Below are 16,920 nucleotides of genomic sequence, written 5' to 3'. Positions count from 1 at the left end.
ATATTTGGGTTATATTAGGCAAATGTTAAAATTATATTCACTACAACTTAGAAAACATACCAGCTATTCTAATTAAATATTAAAAACTAATCATGCCATCTGAATCATTTCTTTATAACTAAGTTTTATGAACAATTAAAATTGCTAACACTTTAGTTACACAGATATGAAGTAAAAACTTTAACTTAATCAATAATCTATGATGACAGCCCTTTACAGACATTTAGTCAGAATTAGCCACCTGATAACACTTAGATTTCTCATCATCAATGGCACTTAAGACATTAAGTCTTAAATCATTTTAATAACTGTTTACATAGACATGAAAACTTGTATTGACAGAAAACAAATATTAGTCACATTTTTCTAAACTAACACCCAATTAATGAATACAGCAAAAGCTCACGAGTAATTTTATCAGATTAAAATAATATAGCGTAGACCTTTCCTTTAAATTAAATTTTATGCCATCCAATTTAAAATAGGGTTTTGTCTTTGGCTAGCTGTGGGTAAGTCACCTATCCTCAGTTTCCTCTTTATTAAAAAAAATAATAATAAAGAAGGAAACTCCACATTCTATTTCCCAGTGTTAATTCAGTTGATATTCATCATAAGCCTACTACATAACAGGCACTACATTTTCATGCTTATTAACTGCCTCTTCCTGCCAGTATGCAAGTTCGTTGAAGGCAGGCCCTTTATCTGAATTGCTGCTGCATCCCCAGTGCTTAGAACAGAAGAGTACACAGCAGGTGCTCAATAAGTATGTACTGACTCAATGACTATGTAGATACATATACATGCATAAAATAAAGACTCTGTCTTTAAGAATCTCATAATTTAGTAGTAAGATAGAAAAATGACTGTGTGCCTACAGCATCACGATCAAATACCAATAAAGGAACAGTTAATACTTTGAAAAATAAAAGTATACTATATAAATAAGAAGTTAAAATAAAACCTATATGAAGTAAACGTATTAAAACTGGGTTATTATCCTTAAGCTAATCACGTCGCTGGCTCTGAGTTTCCACGAGTTCAAAACAAAAAAGCTATACAAATAACCTAAAAAAATAAATCTGGTTCTTTGCAAATGAATGTGATATGCAATCGTTTCACCATTCAAATTCAGCAAACTAAAGCTGGTTCTTACACTATTAAGCGCAGACTGCTGATTTGGTCTGAGAGGTGTGTTGGGGACACTTTTTGATCCTCCGCCAAGCCACCCAGTCATCCATCTGGTAACACCGCCCTGATCTTCATTCAACAACTGAAAAATTATTTTAAAACAGAAAAATATTATCAGTACAAGAAAAGACAAAATAAGAACCATTTTTACGTGATTTCAGATGGTAGCAAACCATGCTGTTCAAGTCCAATTTCTAATAAATGTTTCCTAGTGACAGAGGCTATAAATACAATGAAATGTCATCCCAAATACTATCTTAACTAAAAGTTGAGGATTGTCATGTCTCAAAAATCTCAGCATTCTGGTAAGAGAGGTGGTCTACAAGTTACAAAACATTAAAACTAGTATTATACAAATTGGGAGTTCTGGTCAAAATGGCAGAGGAGGTCAATGATATGCTCGCCTCCTCCCATGACCACATGAAAATTACAACTAAATTACAGAACAATCAATCTGGAGAACCGTCTGAAAACTAGCTGAATAGAAGTCCTATAACTAAGGATATAAAGAAGCCACGTTGAGACTGGTAGGAGGGGTGGAGATGCAAAACGGGCTGGCCCCAAACTTCTGTGTGGTGGTCAAAAAAACAAAAGGGGTATCTCAGCTACAGAGGTATCCGCTGAAGAGCGAGGGGCCTCAGCCCAGTATCAGGCCCCGCAGCCTGGAGCACCAGTGCCAGGAAGAGGAGCCCCCACAACATCTACCTGTGAAAAATAGTGGGGATTCTGAGATGGAAGACTGCTAGAAACCGAGGCATCCTCTTAAAGGTGCTGTGTACAGATTCACTCACTTGCAAGCACTCACCCTGGGCTCCAGCAGAGGCATGGTGGCCAGAGACATACAGGCAAAAATTGAGTTGTATGGCTCCAAGACGAGGGCTAGAGGAACAGCCACCATTGGCTCTATGCTGAGCCCTCCAACCACATAGCCAAATCTGAATCTGCTTTAGCCTGGTGAACTCCACTGGCCCTACCCTGATGACCCCGAGACCTGCCTCACCCAAATTGCACACTGCCCAAGGTTCTTTCAGTGACTGAGACTTACGGGTAGCTGGCAGGCGGTGGCAGGCCTTGAGGTACACTGTACAATTTACAGAGCTGCCCCAGGCCCAGTACTGGTGGCAGCCAACCTCGGCTCACAGCGAGGCTTCTCCCATGTGCCCCCAGGTCCATCACAGGCAGCTATCAACTGTGGATTGCTTTGTAGCTCCCTCCAGGTAGACCCACAAGTCACAAGCAGCGGCTGATTTTGGCCTACATAGGAGCCCTTCCCAAGAGGCCCCAGAACCAATACACTTATAGGCCAGATTCAGACCACAACAGAGCACCACCCGATTAGCCCCACAAGGGGCATATACAAAGGGTGGTCTCGGCAGGCACCAGAGCCCATTGGGATGAATTCTACACATGGACTCAGCCCCCACACAGCATATAATACTCTGGGCATGGCAAATCCTCACAGCCAGTCAACCTGAGGGACAATCTCACTCACTGATGTGCCAACAGCAATCAAGGCTCAAACACAACAAGAGAGCACACACAACCCACACAAAGGACACTCCAGGAGCACTTGGCACAGGTAATTAGGGAGATTGAGCCACTGGGCCCCACCGGCCACCTACTACATAAGGCCACCCAGCCAAGACTGAGTGACATAGCAGATCTACCTAATACATAGAAACAAACACAGAGAGGCGGCCAAAATGAGCAAACAAAGAGACATGTCCCAAATGAAAGAACAAGAAAAAACTCCAGAAAAAGAACTAAATGAAATGGAGGCAAGCAACCTACCAAATACAGAGTTCAAAACACTGGTTATAAGGATACTCAAGGAACTCAGTGAGAACTACAACAAAAAGATAGCAAGCATAAAAAAGGACATAGAAACCATAAAAAAGAACCAGTCAGAAGTGAACAATACAATAACTGAAATGAAGAATATACTAGAAGGAATCAATAGCAGATTAGATGAAGCAGAAGATCGAACCAGAGATTTGGAAGATAAAAGAATACATCCAATTAGAACAGCAAAAAGAAAACTGAACAAAAATAAATAAGTAAGTAAATAAGGATAGTTTAAGGGGCCTCTGGGACAACATCAAGCGCAACGTTTGCATCACAGGAGTTACAGAAGGAGAAGAGAGAGAACATAAGGGATTGAGAACCTATTTGAAGAAATAATGACAGAAAACTTCCCTAACCTGGTGAAAGAAATGGATATTCAAGCCTAGAAATTGCAGAGAGTCCCAAACAAGACGAACCCAAACAGGCCCATGTTATAATTAGAATACCAAAAAGAAATAATTTTAAAAGGGGCAAAAGAAAAGCAGTTAGTTACCCACAGGGAGCTCCTCTAAGACTGTCAGCTGATTTATGAACAGAAACTTTGCGGGCCAGTAGGGAATATGTAAAGTGATGAAAAGCAAGGACCTACAACTAAGACTATTCTACCTAGCAAGGTTATCATTTAAAAGTGAAGGAGAAATAAACAGCTTTCCAGACAAGAAAAAGCTAAAAGAGTTTTATCACCACCAAAGCAGTATTTTAAGGCATGTTAAAGGGACTTCTTTAAGAAGATGAAAAAAAAGAACATAATATGAATAAAATGGCAATAACTATGTACCTATTAATAATTATTTTAGTGTAAATGCTTAAATGCTCCAATCAAAAGACACAGGATAGCTGAATGGATAAGAAAACAAGACCCGTACATATGCTGTCTACAAGAGACCCACTTCAGATCGAAAGACACACGCAGACTGAAAATAAAGGGATGGAAAAAAATATTTCACGTGAAAGGAAAATGAAAAAAGCTGGGGTAGCAATACTCATACCACACAAAACAGACTTTAAAACAAAGACTACAGCAAGAGACAAAGAAGGACAGTATATAGTGATAAAGGTTTTAATCCAATAAAAGGATTTAACCCTTGTAAAGATTATGCTACACAGAGGCACCTAAATATACAAAGTAAATACTGAATGACATAAAGGCAGAGATCAACAGTAACTCAATCATAATAGGGGACTTTACCACCACACTGACACCAATGCACAGATCTTGCAGAGAATCAACAAGGAAACAGCAGTGTTAAATGACTCACTAGACCATATGGTTTTAATTGATATTTTTAGAACATTTCACCCCAAAGCAGAACATACATTCTTTTCAAGTGCACACAGAACACTTTCCAAAACAGACCACGTTAGGCTACAAAATAAGTCTCAATAAATTGAAAAGGTTGAAATCATATCAAGAGTCTTCTCTGACCACAATGGTATGAAACTCGTAATAAATTACAATAAAAAAACTGAAAAACACACAAATACATGGAGGCTACACAAGATGCTACTAAACAAGGAATAGGTTAACAATGAGATCAAGGAAGAAATCAAAAGATACTTTGAGACAAATGAAAATGAAAACACAACGACCCAAAATCTATGGGACAAAGTGAAAGCAGTCCTAAGAGAGAAATTCATAGCAATACAGGCCTATCTCAAGAAACAAGAAAAATCTCAAACAAACAATCTAACCTTACACCTAAAGGAACTAGAAAAAGAACAACAAACAAAGCCCAAAGTGAACAAGAAGGAAGGAAATACTAAAGATCAGAGCAGAAATAAACAAAATAGAGTCTTAAAAAACAATAGGGGCCGGCCCAGTGGCTCAGGCAGTTAGAGCTCCATGCTCCTAACTCCGAAGGCTGCCGGTTCGATTCCCACATGGGCCAGTGGGCTCAACCACAAGGATGCCAGTTCAATTCCTCGAGTCCCGCAAGGGATGGTGGGCAACGCCCCCTGCAACTAAGATTGAACACGGCACCTTGAGCTGAGCTGCTGCTGAGCTCCTGAATGGCTCAGTTGGTTGGAGTGCGGGCTCTCAACCACAAGGTTGCCAGTTGAGCCCCCTGCAACTAGCAACGGCAACTGGACCTGGAGCTGAGCTGCGCCCTCCACAACTAAGACTGAAAGGGCAACAACTTGAAGCTGAACGACACCCTCCACAACTAAGATTGAAAGGGCAACAACTTGACTGGAGAAAAGTCCTGGAAGTACACACTGTTCCCCAATAAAGTCCTGTTCCCTTCCCCAATAAAAAAATAAATAAAACAATATAAAAGATCAGTGAAACCAAGAGCTAAACAAAACTAAACAAAATTGATAAACTTTTAACCAGACTCATCAAGAAAAAAAGAGGACCCAAATAAATACAATCAGAAATGAAACAGGAGTGACAACTGATATCATAGAAATACAAAGGATTATTAAAAAATACTACAAACTGGACAATCTGGAAGAAACTGATAAATTCCTAGAAATATACAATGTTCCAAGACTGAATCAACAAGAAACAGAAAATCTGAACAGACCGATTACTACTAATGAAATTGAGTCAGCAGCCAAAAAACTCCCAACAAACAAAAGTTCTAGACTGGATAGCTTCACAGGTGAAATTTACCAAACATTCAAAGAAGAATTAATACCTATCCTTCTTATACTATTCCAAAAAATTCAAGAGGAGGAAAGGCTCCCAAGCTCATTTTACGAGGCCAGCATTATCCTGGTTCCAAAACGAGACAAAGACACTGTAAAAAAAGAAAATTATAGGCTAATTATCCCAGATGAACATAGATGCAAAAATCCTCAACAAAATATTAGCAAACCAAATTCAGCAATACAATAAAAAGATCATACACCATTGATCAAGTGGGGTTTATTCCTGGGATGTAAGGTTGATTCAATAGCCACAAATCAATTAACATGATACACATACTACATAAAGAAAATGAAGAATAAAAATCATTTGATCATTATCAGTAGATGCAGAAAAAGTGTTTAGCAAAATCCATCATCTATTTATGATAAAAGCTCTTAGGAAAATGGGAATAGAAGAAATATACCTCAACATAATAAAGGCCATATAAGACAAACCTAATCGTACTCAACAGGGAAAAGCTAAAAGTGTTTTCCTTAAGATCAGGAACAAAACAAAGATGTCCCTTTTTACCACTTTTATTCAACATAGTATTGGAAGTCCTAGCCACAATAATCAAAAAAGAAAAAGAAATAAAAGGTATGCAAATTGGAAAAGAAGTAAAACTGTCATTATTTGCAGATGACATGATGTTATATAGAGAGAACCCTAAAAATGCCATCAAAAACTATTAGAACTCATAAATGAGTTCAGTAAAGTAGCAGTCAAGTTCAGTAAAGTAACAGAAAATTAATCTTCTGAAATTGGTTGCATTTTATGTGCCAATAATGAACTATCAGAAAGATAAATTAAGAAAACAGTCCTATTTACAATTGTATAAAAACAAAAACCTAGGAATAAATTTAAACAAGGAGGTCAAAGACTTATACTCAGAAAATTGTAAGACATTGAAGAAAGAAACTGAAGAAGACATAAATAAATGGAAGCATATGCGGTGTTCACTGATAGGAAAATTAACATTGTTGAGATGTCCACACTACCCAGAGCAATCTACAGATTCAATGCAATCTTTATCAAAATATACCCATGGCATTTTTCACAGAACTAGAACAAATAATTTTAAAGTTTTACATGGAGCCACAAAAGACCCCAAAATAGTCACAGCAATCTTGAGAAAGAACAAAATTGAAGTAATACACTACCTGATGTAAAACTATAAGCCTACGGTAATTAAAACAGCATGGTATTGGTATAAAAACAGACACTTAGATCGATGGAACAGAACAGAGAGCCCAGAAATAAACCCACATCTATACAGTCAACTAATCTATGACAAAGGAGGCAAAAACATACAATAGGGTAAAGACAGTCTATTCAATAAATAGTGTTGGGAAAACTGGACAGATACATGTAAAAAAATGAAACTAGGCCACCTTCTTACACCATATACAAGAATAACTCAAAATGGATTAAAGACTTAAATGTAAGATCTGAAACCATAAAACTCGTAGAAGAAAACATAGGTGGTAAACTCTCTGACACTGCTCTTAGTAATATTTTTTCTGATATATCTCCTCAGGCAAGAGAAACAAAAGAAAAAATAAACAAATGGGACTACATCAAACTAAAGTTTTACACAGCAAAGGAAAACATCAACAAAAAGAAAAGACAACCTACCAAATGGGAGAAGATATTCACCAATGATACATCCAATAAGGGCTTAATGTCCAAAGAACTCATACAACTTAACACAAAGAAAACAATCCAATTTAAAAATGTGCAGAGGGGCTGAATAGATAATTCTCCAAAGAGGACATACAGATGACTAATAGACATACGAAAAGATGCTAATAGACATAGAGAAAAGGGAACCCTCGTCCATTGCTGGTGGGATTGCAAATTGGTGCAGTCACTACGGAAAACAGTATCGAAGTTCCTCAAAAAATTAAAAATAGAACTACCTTATGACCCAGAAATTTCACTTCTGGGTATTTACCCAAAGAAATCTAAAATACTAATTTGAATATATGCACCCCTATGTTAACTGCAGTGTTATTTACAATAGCCAGGATATGGAAGCAACCTAAGTGCCCTTCAATAGATGACTGGATGAAGATGTGGTACAGATATACAATGGAATATTACTGGGCCATAAAAAAGAATGAAATTTTACCATTAGTGACAAACAACACGGATGGACCTAGAGGGTATTATGCTAAGTGAAATAAGTTAGAGAAGGACAAATACTGTCTGATTTCACTTATCTGTGGAATCTAAAGAACAAAATAAGTGAACAAACAAAACAGAAGAAACAGACTCATAGATACAGAGAACAAAGTGATGGCTGCCAGATGGGAAGGGGCTTGGGGAGTTGTGTGATAAAGGTAAAGGGATTAAGAAGTACAAACTGGTAGTTACAAAACAGTCACAGGAATATAAAGTACAGCATAGGGAATATAGTCCACAACATTGTAATAACTATGTAGTGTCAGGTGGGTACTAGGCTTATTGTGGGGAAATCACTTCGTTAATTATATAAATGTCTAACCACTATGCTATACACCTGAAACTAATATAAAGTAATACTGAATGTCAACTGTAATTGAAAAATAAAAAATATATAGCTACTTAATGCTATGAACGTCCCCTAAGTGCTAATTTACAGTATCCTACAAATTTTGATATGCTGTATTTTCGTTTCATTCAAAATACTTACAATTTCCATTTTGAATTCTTTTTGACTCATATGTCAGAAAGGCTAAATGACTGACCCAGTGAAGAAGCAGAGGAGCTGAAATTCAAATCCAAATCTACCTCATTCGAAAGCCCGTGTTCTTAGTCACTACGTAGTTACCCAAATGGGAAACCTTTCACACCTTCCTCTCGTCATATGTAGGCTGTTTCTGATGCAATACTCTTCCTAACTTCTACTTGGCTTTCAAACTCACTGCAAGCATTACCTACGTAATAACAAATAATTTTTAAATAAATACAAAACCAGAATGAACGCTAATATTTGTTGAGGGGTTACTAAATCCCAAGTAATATACATTCAATTCTTACATCAACCCTCGGTAATCAATAGCATAATTTCCATTTTAATGCTGAGGAAATATTCAAGGTCATAAACTGCTAAGTGGGTAAGCTGCAGAGATGAGATTTAAACAGTTTTCTAGCTTCAAACCTCCTGGGGAGTTTGAGAAGGGCCAGCTGGGGGCCTAACCAAAGACATACATCAAAACTCCCTAAAAAGCCTTTCAAAAATATACATGGTCCAACCAGTTGATCCCCCCAATAACCAGTTGCATTACTATACACTAACAATGAATAATCCAAAAAGGAAATCAAGAAAACAATTCCACTTAACAGCATCAAAAAGAATACAAATAACTTTAAAAATAATGAGTATAAATTGAATAAATGAATATATTCAGCAGGGACAAAAGACATCCACTGGAAACTACAAAATACTGCTGAAAGAAATGAAAGAAGACATAAATAAGTGGGAAAACACCCCACATTCATAGCTTGGAAGGTATAATATTGTTAGGTTGACAATTCTACACAAAAGGATCTGCACATTCCGTGCATTTCCTATTAGAACCTCAACAGAATTTCCTGCAGAAATAGAAAAATTCACCCTAAAATTCATATGGAATCTTAAGTTACCCTAAATAACGAAAATAATTTTGAAAAAGAAAAACAAAGTTGGAGGATGCACACTTTCTAATTTCATAACTTACTAGAAACATACAGTAATCAAAACATTGCGGTGCTGGCATAAAGACAGATCCATAGACCAACGGTATAGAATGAACAGCCCCAGATTAATTCTCACATATACAGTCAACTGATTTTCCATCAGAGTGCCAAAACCACTCAATGGGGGAAATGACAGTCTTTTCAACAAATATTGCAGGAAAACTGGATATCCACATGCAAAAGAATGAAGCTGGACCCCTACATTACCATATATACATATATAATTTATTCAAAATGGATCAAAAACCTAAATGTAAGAACTAAGCCTGTTAGAAGAAAACAGGAAAAAATCTTCATGACTTTGGATTGGCAGTGGTTTCTGAAATATGACACCAAAAGCACAAACAACAAAAGTAAAAATAATAAAACTGAACTTCATCAAAATTAAAAACTTTTGTATAAAGAATGCTATCAAGAAAGTGAAAAGACAACACACAGAATGGGAGAAAATGTTTGCAAATCATATACCTGATAAGGGAATGATATATAGAACATATAAAGGACTTCTACTACTCAACAAAAAAACAACCCAATTCAAAAATAGGCAGAGGACTTGAACAAACATTTTTCCAAAGAAAATATGTAAGTAGCAAACAAGTACATGAAAAGATGCTCAACATTACTAGTCATTAGGGAAAATGCAAATCAAAATCATGATGAGATAGATACCTCACACCTATTAGGATGCTATTTCCTGTATCTTAAAAAAAGAAAGAAAATAGAATAAGCATTGGCAAGGATGTAAAGAACTAGGAACGCTTGTTCATTGCTGGTGGGAATGCAAAATAGTGCAGCAACTGTGGAAAACAGTATGGCCATTCCTCAAAAAATTAAACACAGAATTACCATATGACCCAGTAATTCGACTTCCGGGTATATACCTGAAAGAATTTAAAGCAGGGACCCAAACAGATATTTGTATAGCCATGTTCGTAGCGGCATTATTTATTAACAGTCAAAAGGTAGAAGGAACCCAACTGTCCATCATGAATGGAAAAACAAAATATAGTATATACAGACAAGGGAATATTAATATATTTAATATACTCAAAAAGGAAGGACATTTTGACACATGCTACTATACTATTATGAATCCTGAAGACACTATGTTACGTGAAATAAGCCAGACACAGAAGGATAAATATTATATGGTGGCCCAGGGCTGGTAGGGTGGTGGAGAGGAGAATGAGGAGTTAATGTTTAATGGGTAAAAATTTAAATTAGAAAGATGAAAAAGTTCTAGAAATGGATGCTGGTGATGGTTGAATAACAATGAATGAACTTAATATCACTGAACTGTACACTTAAAAATAGTTAAAATGGTAAATTTTATGTTATGTTTTTATCACAATACAAAATAAATTTTAAAAAGTAAAAAAAAAATATACAAACTGAACAAATCTACCTCTTCACTGTAGTATGAAATGATTCCATTTCCACATTACTGAGAAAATTGTATTCAGGAAAAGTTATGTACAATACAGTGAAAGAAAATTTTATATATCATTATTTTAGTTATAAATGTATTCCGAAAGGCTTTCATTGTTCCAATAGTTACCTGCTCCATTTCCTCCCTTTTGATACCCAGGATGCTTCCCATTAATCGTAACACTTCATGACGCTGATTTTTTGGTGTGTGGAAATGTCCAATAAAGAGGTTTCTCATTAGAACTCTATAAAAACAAAGGCAGAAACAGCTCAAGCTAACTCAACAAGTTATCCCATCCCAATATTTAGTGTGCCCAAATAATAAACACTAAGCATATAAATATTTAATTGTACTTAAACAATACTTAATTATAAAACACTACACAATATTTTAAAGTAACTTTAAAAAAATCCTTGACACGTCTAATTAAGAATACTTCATACAACCCAAAATGTTTTTCAAACACACTTACTAGTCAGCCACCCACTTTCTTCAACCAAATAACCCCCTGTGATGGTGCCTCATTAGTAATTCTCAGTGCCTGTCTGGGTTGATGTCAATCTTAACAGACTCTTCAGATTTTTCCCTCCCCACCTTAAATGGTGATGGTAGTCTGTGTGCTTAATGGTTATGCTTCTATTTCCCTACACACATTTATTAAAAATTCGCTAATAATGTCAAAATCTGTAAAATATTAATGATACATTACATATACCTACATTTCAGACTTAATGCATTTGAGCCAACTATGTTCATTTAAGGACAGTAAAGAGAGTTAAAAAAGTATTGGAAGAATAAACTTTTTTCTAAGTGTAGTGATGTTTTAGTGCTTCCATATGGCTTTAAAAAAAAAGAATTTGAGCTGAGAAAACCTATTTAATCAAGAGAAGAGAAATTATTCTACTGATCCCTCATTAAAACTACTCACATCTTATCACCATATAAGAAAAAGAAAAAGCTTTTAAAAAACTTAATCACATATAAACATCTACATGTGGAAGTTTTTTTCATAAAAGTAGTCTCTATAAAATACATAAAACTTAAAAGGCAGAGCATACTTGTCTACTTTTCCTTCTGTGCTGTTTACTAAAGTCATTAATTTCTTTTGTACGTCATCCAGCATTTCTTGTCGGAGCTCATCTGTTTTAAAACATGTGAATAAAGATAGTTATTAACTGATTAAAATAATATGGATGAATATATAATGAGATTTAAGACATCTTTACTATGAATTTTGAATACAAGCACTTATTCTAATTAGGAAGATTCAATTACTTCCATCTCTTCTTTGGTTTAGGGAACTAGGCTTGCTGGTATAGAAATTACTTAGAAGCCAGCATATGCATATATGCATTAACTCACATGGTTTACTCCCAATAAAGCAATCAATTCTTTACCAGAAAACTTAAAAAAAAACCCAAATTATACATATATACACACACATACACACACACACAGTCACAGGATGTAAAGCACAACATAGGGAATAGAGTCAATGGAACTGTAATAGCTACATACGATGTCGGGGGGGGTAGTAGATTGGGGAAGGGGTTCTCACTTTGTGAGGGGTATAAATGTCTAATCATTATGTTGTTTTATATATCTGAAACTAATTTAAAAAAAATAAAAAAGGTTTTCACTCTCTTCAGAAACTTAATAGCAAAGAAGAGATTTTCACCACTGCTTCCTTGCGGGAAACATTTCCAGAACTACTCATTAACGGGAAGAAATGGAAAAGACAGTTTTAGATTTTCCTTTTTCTATTTTCCTGGCTGGACTCTGCTTTTTGGTGAGCTAAGAAAAGTATCTAAGACAACTGAGACCATGGCTCAGGATGTAACTGAGAGGCAAATTCTGGGGTGCATAAACTGCAAAATATAATTCATATCACGGCTTCTAATATACTAATTGAGATACTCCAATTTGACTGATTTAGATGGATGCTTGGACTCTTAAAATTCTTATTTAAAAAGGAAGCAAAATCTGTAAAATCTTGGTGAATTGTTGGAATTTGAACAGTATTAAAAGCAGTGTCTAGAATTATAACAGGAAATGCTCTGTACAGAAATTCAACTACTCCACAGGGCCAAGGATTCCTAGACTAAGGAACTCTCTGCCAAACCCATGGAGTTTACACCTGTCACCTCAGAAATGGATAGTTTGAGCTGAAGGAGATGCTTGTTAACTTCAAGTTAGATTACAAATTTCATTCTGAAAGAAATGAAGAGAAGACTGCTTTGCGACGGGGATCTATTTTTCAAATCAAGTAACACATCCAAACACTAGACGCTGACCTCTTTCCACAGATCTACTCTTTTGAGTCATGCTGCATTTCCCGGTAGTAGCTGGATACAAGTTCCCTTATCAGATACATGACTTGCAAATATTTTCTCCCATTCTTTGGGTTGTCATTTCACTCTCTTGATGCTATCCTTTGAAGTACAAAACATCTTCATTTTATTGAAATCCAATTTATTTTGTTTTTTGTTGTTTCTGCTTTTGTGTCATATCCAAGAAACCACGGCTTAACTCCACATCACAAAGATTTACTCCTATGTTTTTTCCTAAGAGTTTCACATTTTTAACTCTAAAATATAGGTCTATGATCCATTTTGAGTTAATTTTGGAACACGGTGTGAGGCAGGGGTCCAACTTCGTTCTTGTGCATGTGGCCATCCAGTTGTTCCAGCACCGCGTGTCGAAAGAACTATTCTTTTGGCACTCTCGTTGAAACTCTACTGACTATAAATGTATGGTTTATTTCTGGACTTGCAATTCCCACTGCAAGACTTCTGTGAATAATTTTTCTTCTAGCTGGAAAGCTCTTTTCCATTGACACTACCTATTAACTCCTATTCATTCTTCACATCTCAGTTCCCAGGTCACTTCCTCAAAGAAGTTTTCTCTGAACCTTAAAAATTAGGCCAGGTTCATCTGCTTTATGTTTTCATTCTGTCTCGCACACTGCCTAAAATCCTGACTTAAGAGTATTAAACATATATATGAACTGTCCAGTTTAACTGCTTGCAATGGCTTATGTTTTTTCTAAATTGCAAAAATCTGAATTGCAAAATGTAATTCATGTAATAGGCTAACTCTACCAAAATAGATGGTTGCCATAACCATATTATAAAAGCAAGGTTTGTGTTTGGAAAATCTACTACAAACATTTCCTTTCCTGTCTTTCCAGTAAGGAATTTAAGCTTGGACATTAAAAAAAAAAAAGAGAGAGCGAGAAAGAGAACAAGACTATTATTAAAGTCTGAGTCAGTAAAAGCCATTTTAGATTCTTACTGTGCATGAATATACTATGAACAAATGTTGCTGTCTGGGCCTTTTCTAGTACTACATTCTGAATGTAAACAGAATTCTCAACTATCAGAAGAACAGCAAGTAAATTAAATTAACCACTCTGAATTAACCATCCCACTCACGAACTAAAGTAAGAGCCAAAGTAAAGATGGGCATGGCCTTCTCTTTCATCCTCCTCCTCTTTTCCAAGGGTATAGAAAGGCAGCAGAGTAAAAGAGGTGAAACTCACCCTACCTCTACCTTCCCGTTCTCTGAGATTTTCCTTCTCCTACCTTTCTTCTAACATTAATGATTTTTTATATTGTTTACATGCTAAAATGATAATATTCTAGATATATTGGGTTATGTAAATTATTAAATTAATTTCATCTGTATCTGTTAACTTTTTAATATGGCTACTAAAAAATTTTAAATTATACATGTGCCTTGCATTACGTTTTTATTGGATAGCACTGCTTTGGAAAATAGCCAGGACATAACCACTGTACTATACTGTTTCTTATTCAAAAAGCAAAGACAAAGCTGAATGCTAAATAGACATCTTCAGAGTAAAAATTACAAAGCAGAGTTGATTCTGATAAAAATGATTTTAGTAAAATAAATTAGTAAAATATAACTTTGCTCTATGAAAAACTGATCAAGAAATCTGTCTTAATAAAGTTCAAGTCAAAAACATTTTCTTGATGAAAATTAACATGGGTAAAATTTCAATTAAAATCTTTGTGTTGTGAAAGGTAAGCTCAAAACATCCTTAAAGCAAAAATTACAGGGTGAAAGTTTCTGAAAATCTCTATCAGAATTCAAGTTAGTCCTGGGCTAATGTGATAGAGAACTGATAACTACATATCCTTGCAGGCAGACAGAAGATTACTTCAAATTTAAATACCAGTTTAAATGTATACTGATATTTGAGTCTAGAAAAGAACCCTCAGAATTTGGGGGAAGAGATTGGAAGGCTGGTATTAACTAGGGAAGGTTTAGAAAAGAAGAGAAAGTCAAATACTGACTTCAGATTTCCTTGCAAACTCTCTCTCCAGAAAACCTTTATTCTCCTCCCATCAGAAATTTTGAATATTTCTCCAGAAAAACTAATACTTATTCAAACCACAATTTGAAATCAGAACTGTATTTATATGGGCAGGCAAAATACAATTATTCAGAAATGGGTTTTCAGCCAAATGCAATATTCTTGTGAAACAATCTAACATATTCCAAAAAAAATCCTTAGGAAGTTAAAAAAAAAAAAAAAAAAAGGTGGTGAGGGGATACACTTTAAGCAATAAAGCAACTGAGATTTAGTCTAATTTAGGGAAGAGTTAATCTCAATATATGACATCCTAAAACCTGCCATATACACCTCTTCTCTGTAATGCCTACAGACTGCACCATGGTCTCCATCACTTCTTTTAAAAAATCAAAATTGAATATAAACTGTAATTGACTAAAACAAATCAACACATCATAATTTTACATTTTACTTGTGATTACTTAACACTGCACTATAATACTGTCTTCAGAGAACATCGTAAAATTAAGTCACACTCCTTACAAAGTCATTTGGCTATTTCATGACTAAGCTCCCTTGGACAAGATTCAAGTGAGGCTTAACCGTCACCTGACTAGACCAGGGCTTGGAGCGGACGGCGCGTCAGGAGACCTGCATATGAATTATGGCCCTGTCACAAGACCTGGATATGAATCATGGATCTGTCACTAGGGCCAGACTTGGTTGCCTATTTTGTAAAATAAGCATGCTTATCGCAAAGGATTTTTAGAGAATCTACTGAATGATTAAATGTGACTTTTCTAAACAGTCAAGCGCTATATAAAGCATTAGTACTCATTCATCTGATTTCTTAAAATATCATCTTTCGTCCAAGCCCTAACCAATATCAATAATATGCATCACTCTGGTTAACATTAATATTGATAATTTTTCCTCTATTCTGCCTTATTTGTCATCTTTACAAACCAAGGCAAAGGAGTAACAGTAGGAAGAAGCAAACAAAATGTGAGAAAGATGATTTCATTTACAGATATTTCAGTAAATAAACTGAGTCTAGTGTCTTACTTGCACTGGCTACTTAAAAAATAAATTTAAAACTGATACATTAAGTCTAATATAAGGAAATTTCACCTCTTCACTTAATTAAATATAATCAAAGCAAAAGCTAGAAATTAAATGGTCTTTTTATTACAAAATTTCAACTTACACAAAATCACTTTCATTACAACACCAAGTAATATTTTTAAGTATCTTGTATTTATTTACATTTGAAGTTAAGATATATTAGTATCTGCTTTGTCTTTTAATTCAATTCTTTTGAACTATATAGGACACAGAATTTTAAGGTATAGAATACATGGTGAATACTTTCTTGTTCCATAATTATTAATTGGTAAGTGATATTCCACTTCCTAGCAATGAACTCACAGGAAAAGAATTTTATTAATACAGTATAACCCCATTAATTTGAATTTTACTGGATCAGAATCAGTGATTAAACTGAAATAGCAATGTTGAGGTCTACTGGATTATTTGTACAGTTAAATCATGTACAGTTAAATATGTGCATTTGAAAGAGATTTTATATAAATATTTTTAATGTAACCAGATCAAATTGATTTTCTCTCTCCATATTCCTCCCTCAACTCTCCAGTACGAATTCAGGTAATTTGTACTGCATTTTTCCATATCAAAACTAATTTTTTTTAAAAGACTGAATACTGTGAGTCAGGTTATATATTTAATTTTTAAAGGTTCACATAGCCCAGCCATACTTCCCAAAGA

The 16,920-nt window shown here is 35.2% G+C and overlaps 1 protein-coding gene across 2 annotated transcripts in view; it reads right to left on the bottom strand.

The window, feature by feature from the left end:
- Nucleotides 1-283: 283 nt before the first annotated feature.
- The window catches only part of TRIP11 (thyroid hormone receptor interactor 11), a 39,368-nt gene continuing 22,731 nt past the window's right edge, over nt 284-16,920 (bottom strand). For both annotated transcript variants that reach the window (XM_074327029.1, XM_074327030.1), the window contains exon 10: nt 284-308. In XM_074327029.1, the coding sequence (XP_074183130.1) occupies nt 302-308 (7 nt within the window). In that variant the 3' untranslated portion in view covers nt 284-301. The remainder of the gene's footprint in view (nt 309-16,920) is intronic.

Source organism: Rhinolophus sinicus, linkage group LG03 (genome assembly GCF_036562045.2).
Source record: "Rhinolophus sinicus isolate RSC01 linkage group LG03, ASM3656204v1, whole genome shotgun sequence".
NCBI lineage: Eukaryota > Metazoa > Chordata > Mammalia > Chiroptera > Rhinolophidae > Rhinolophus > Rhinolophus sinicus.
The sequence above is the reverse complement of the archived record's forward strand: the minus strand, read 5'-3'. Positions and strand labels throughout refer to the sequence as shown.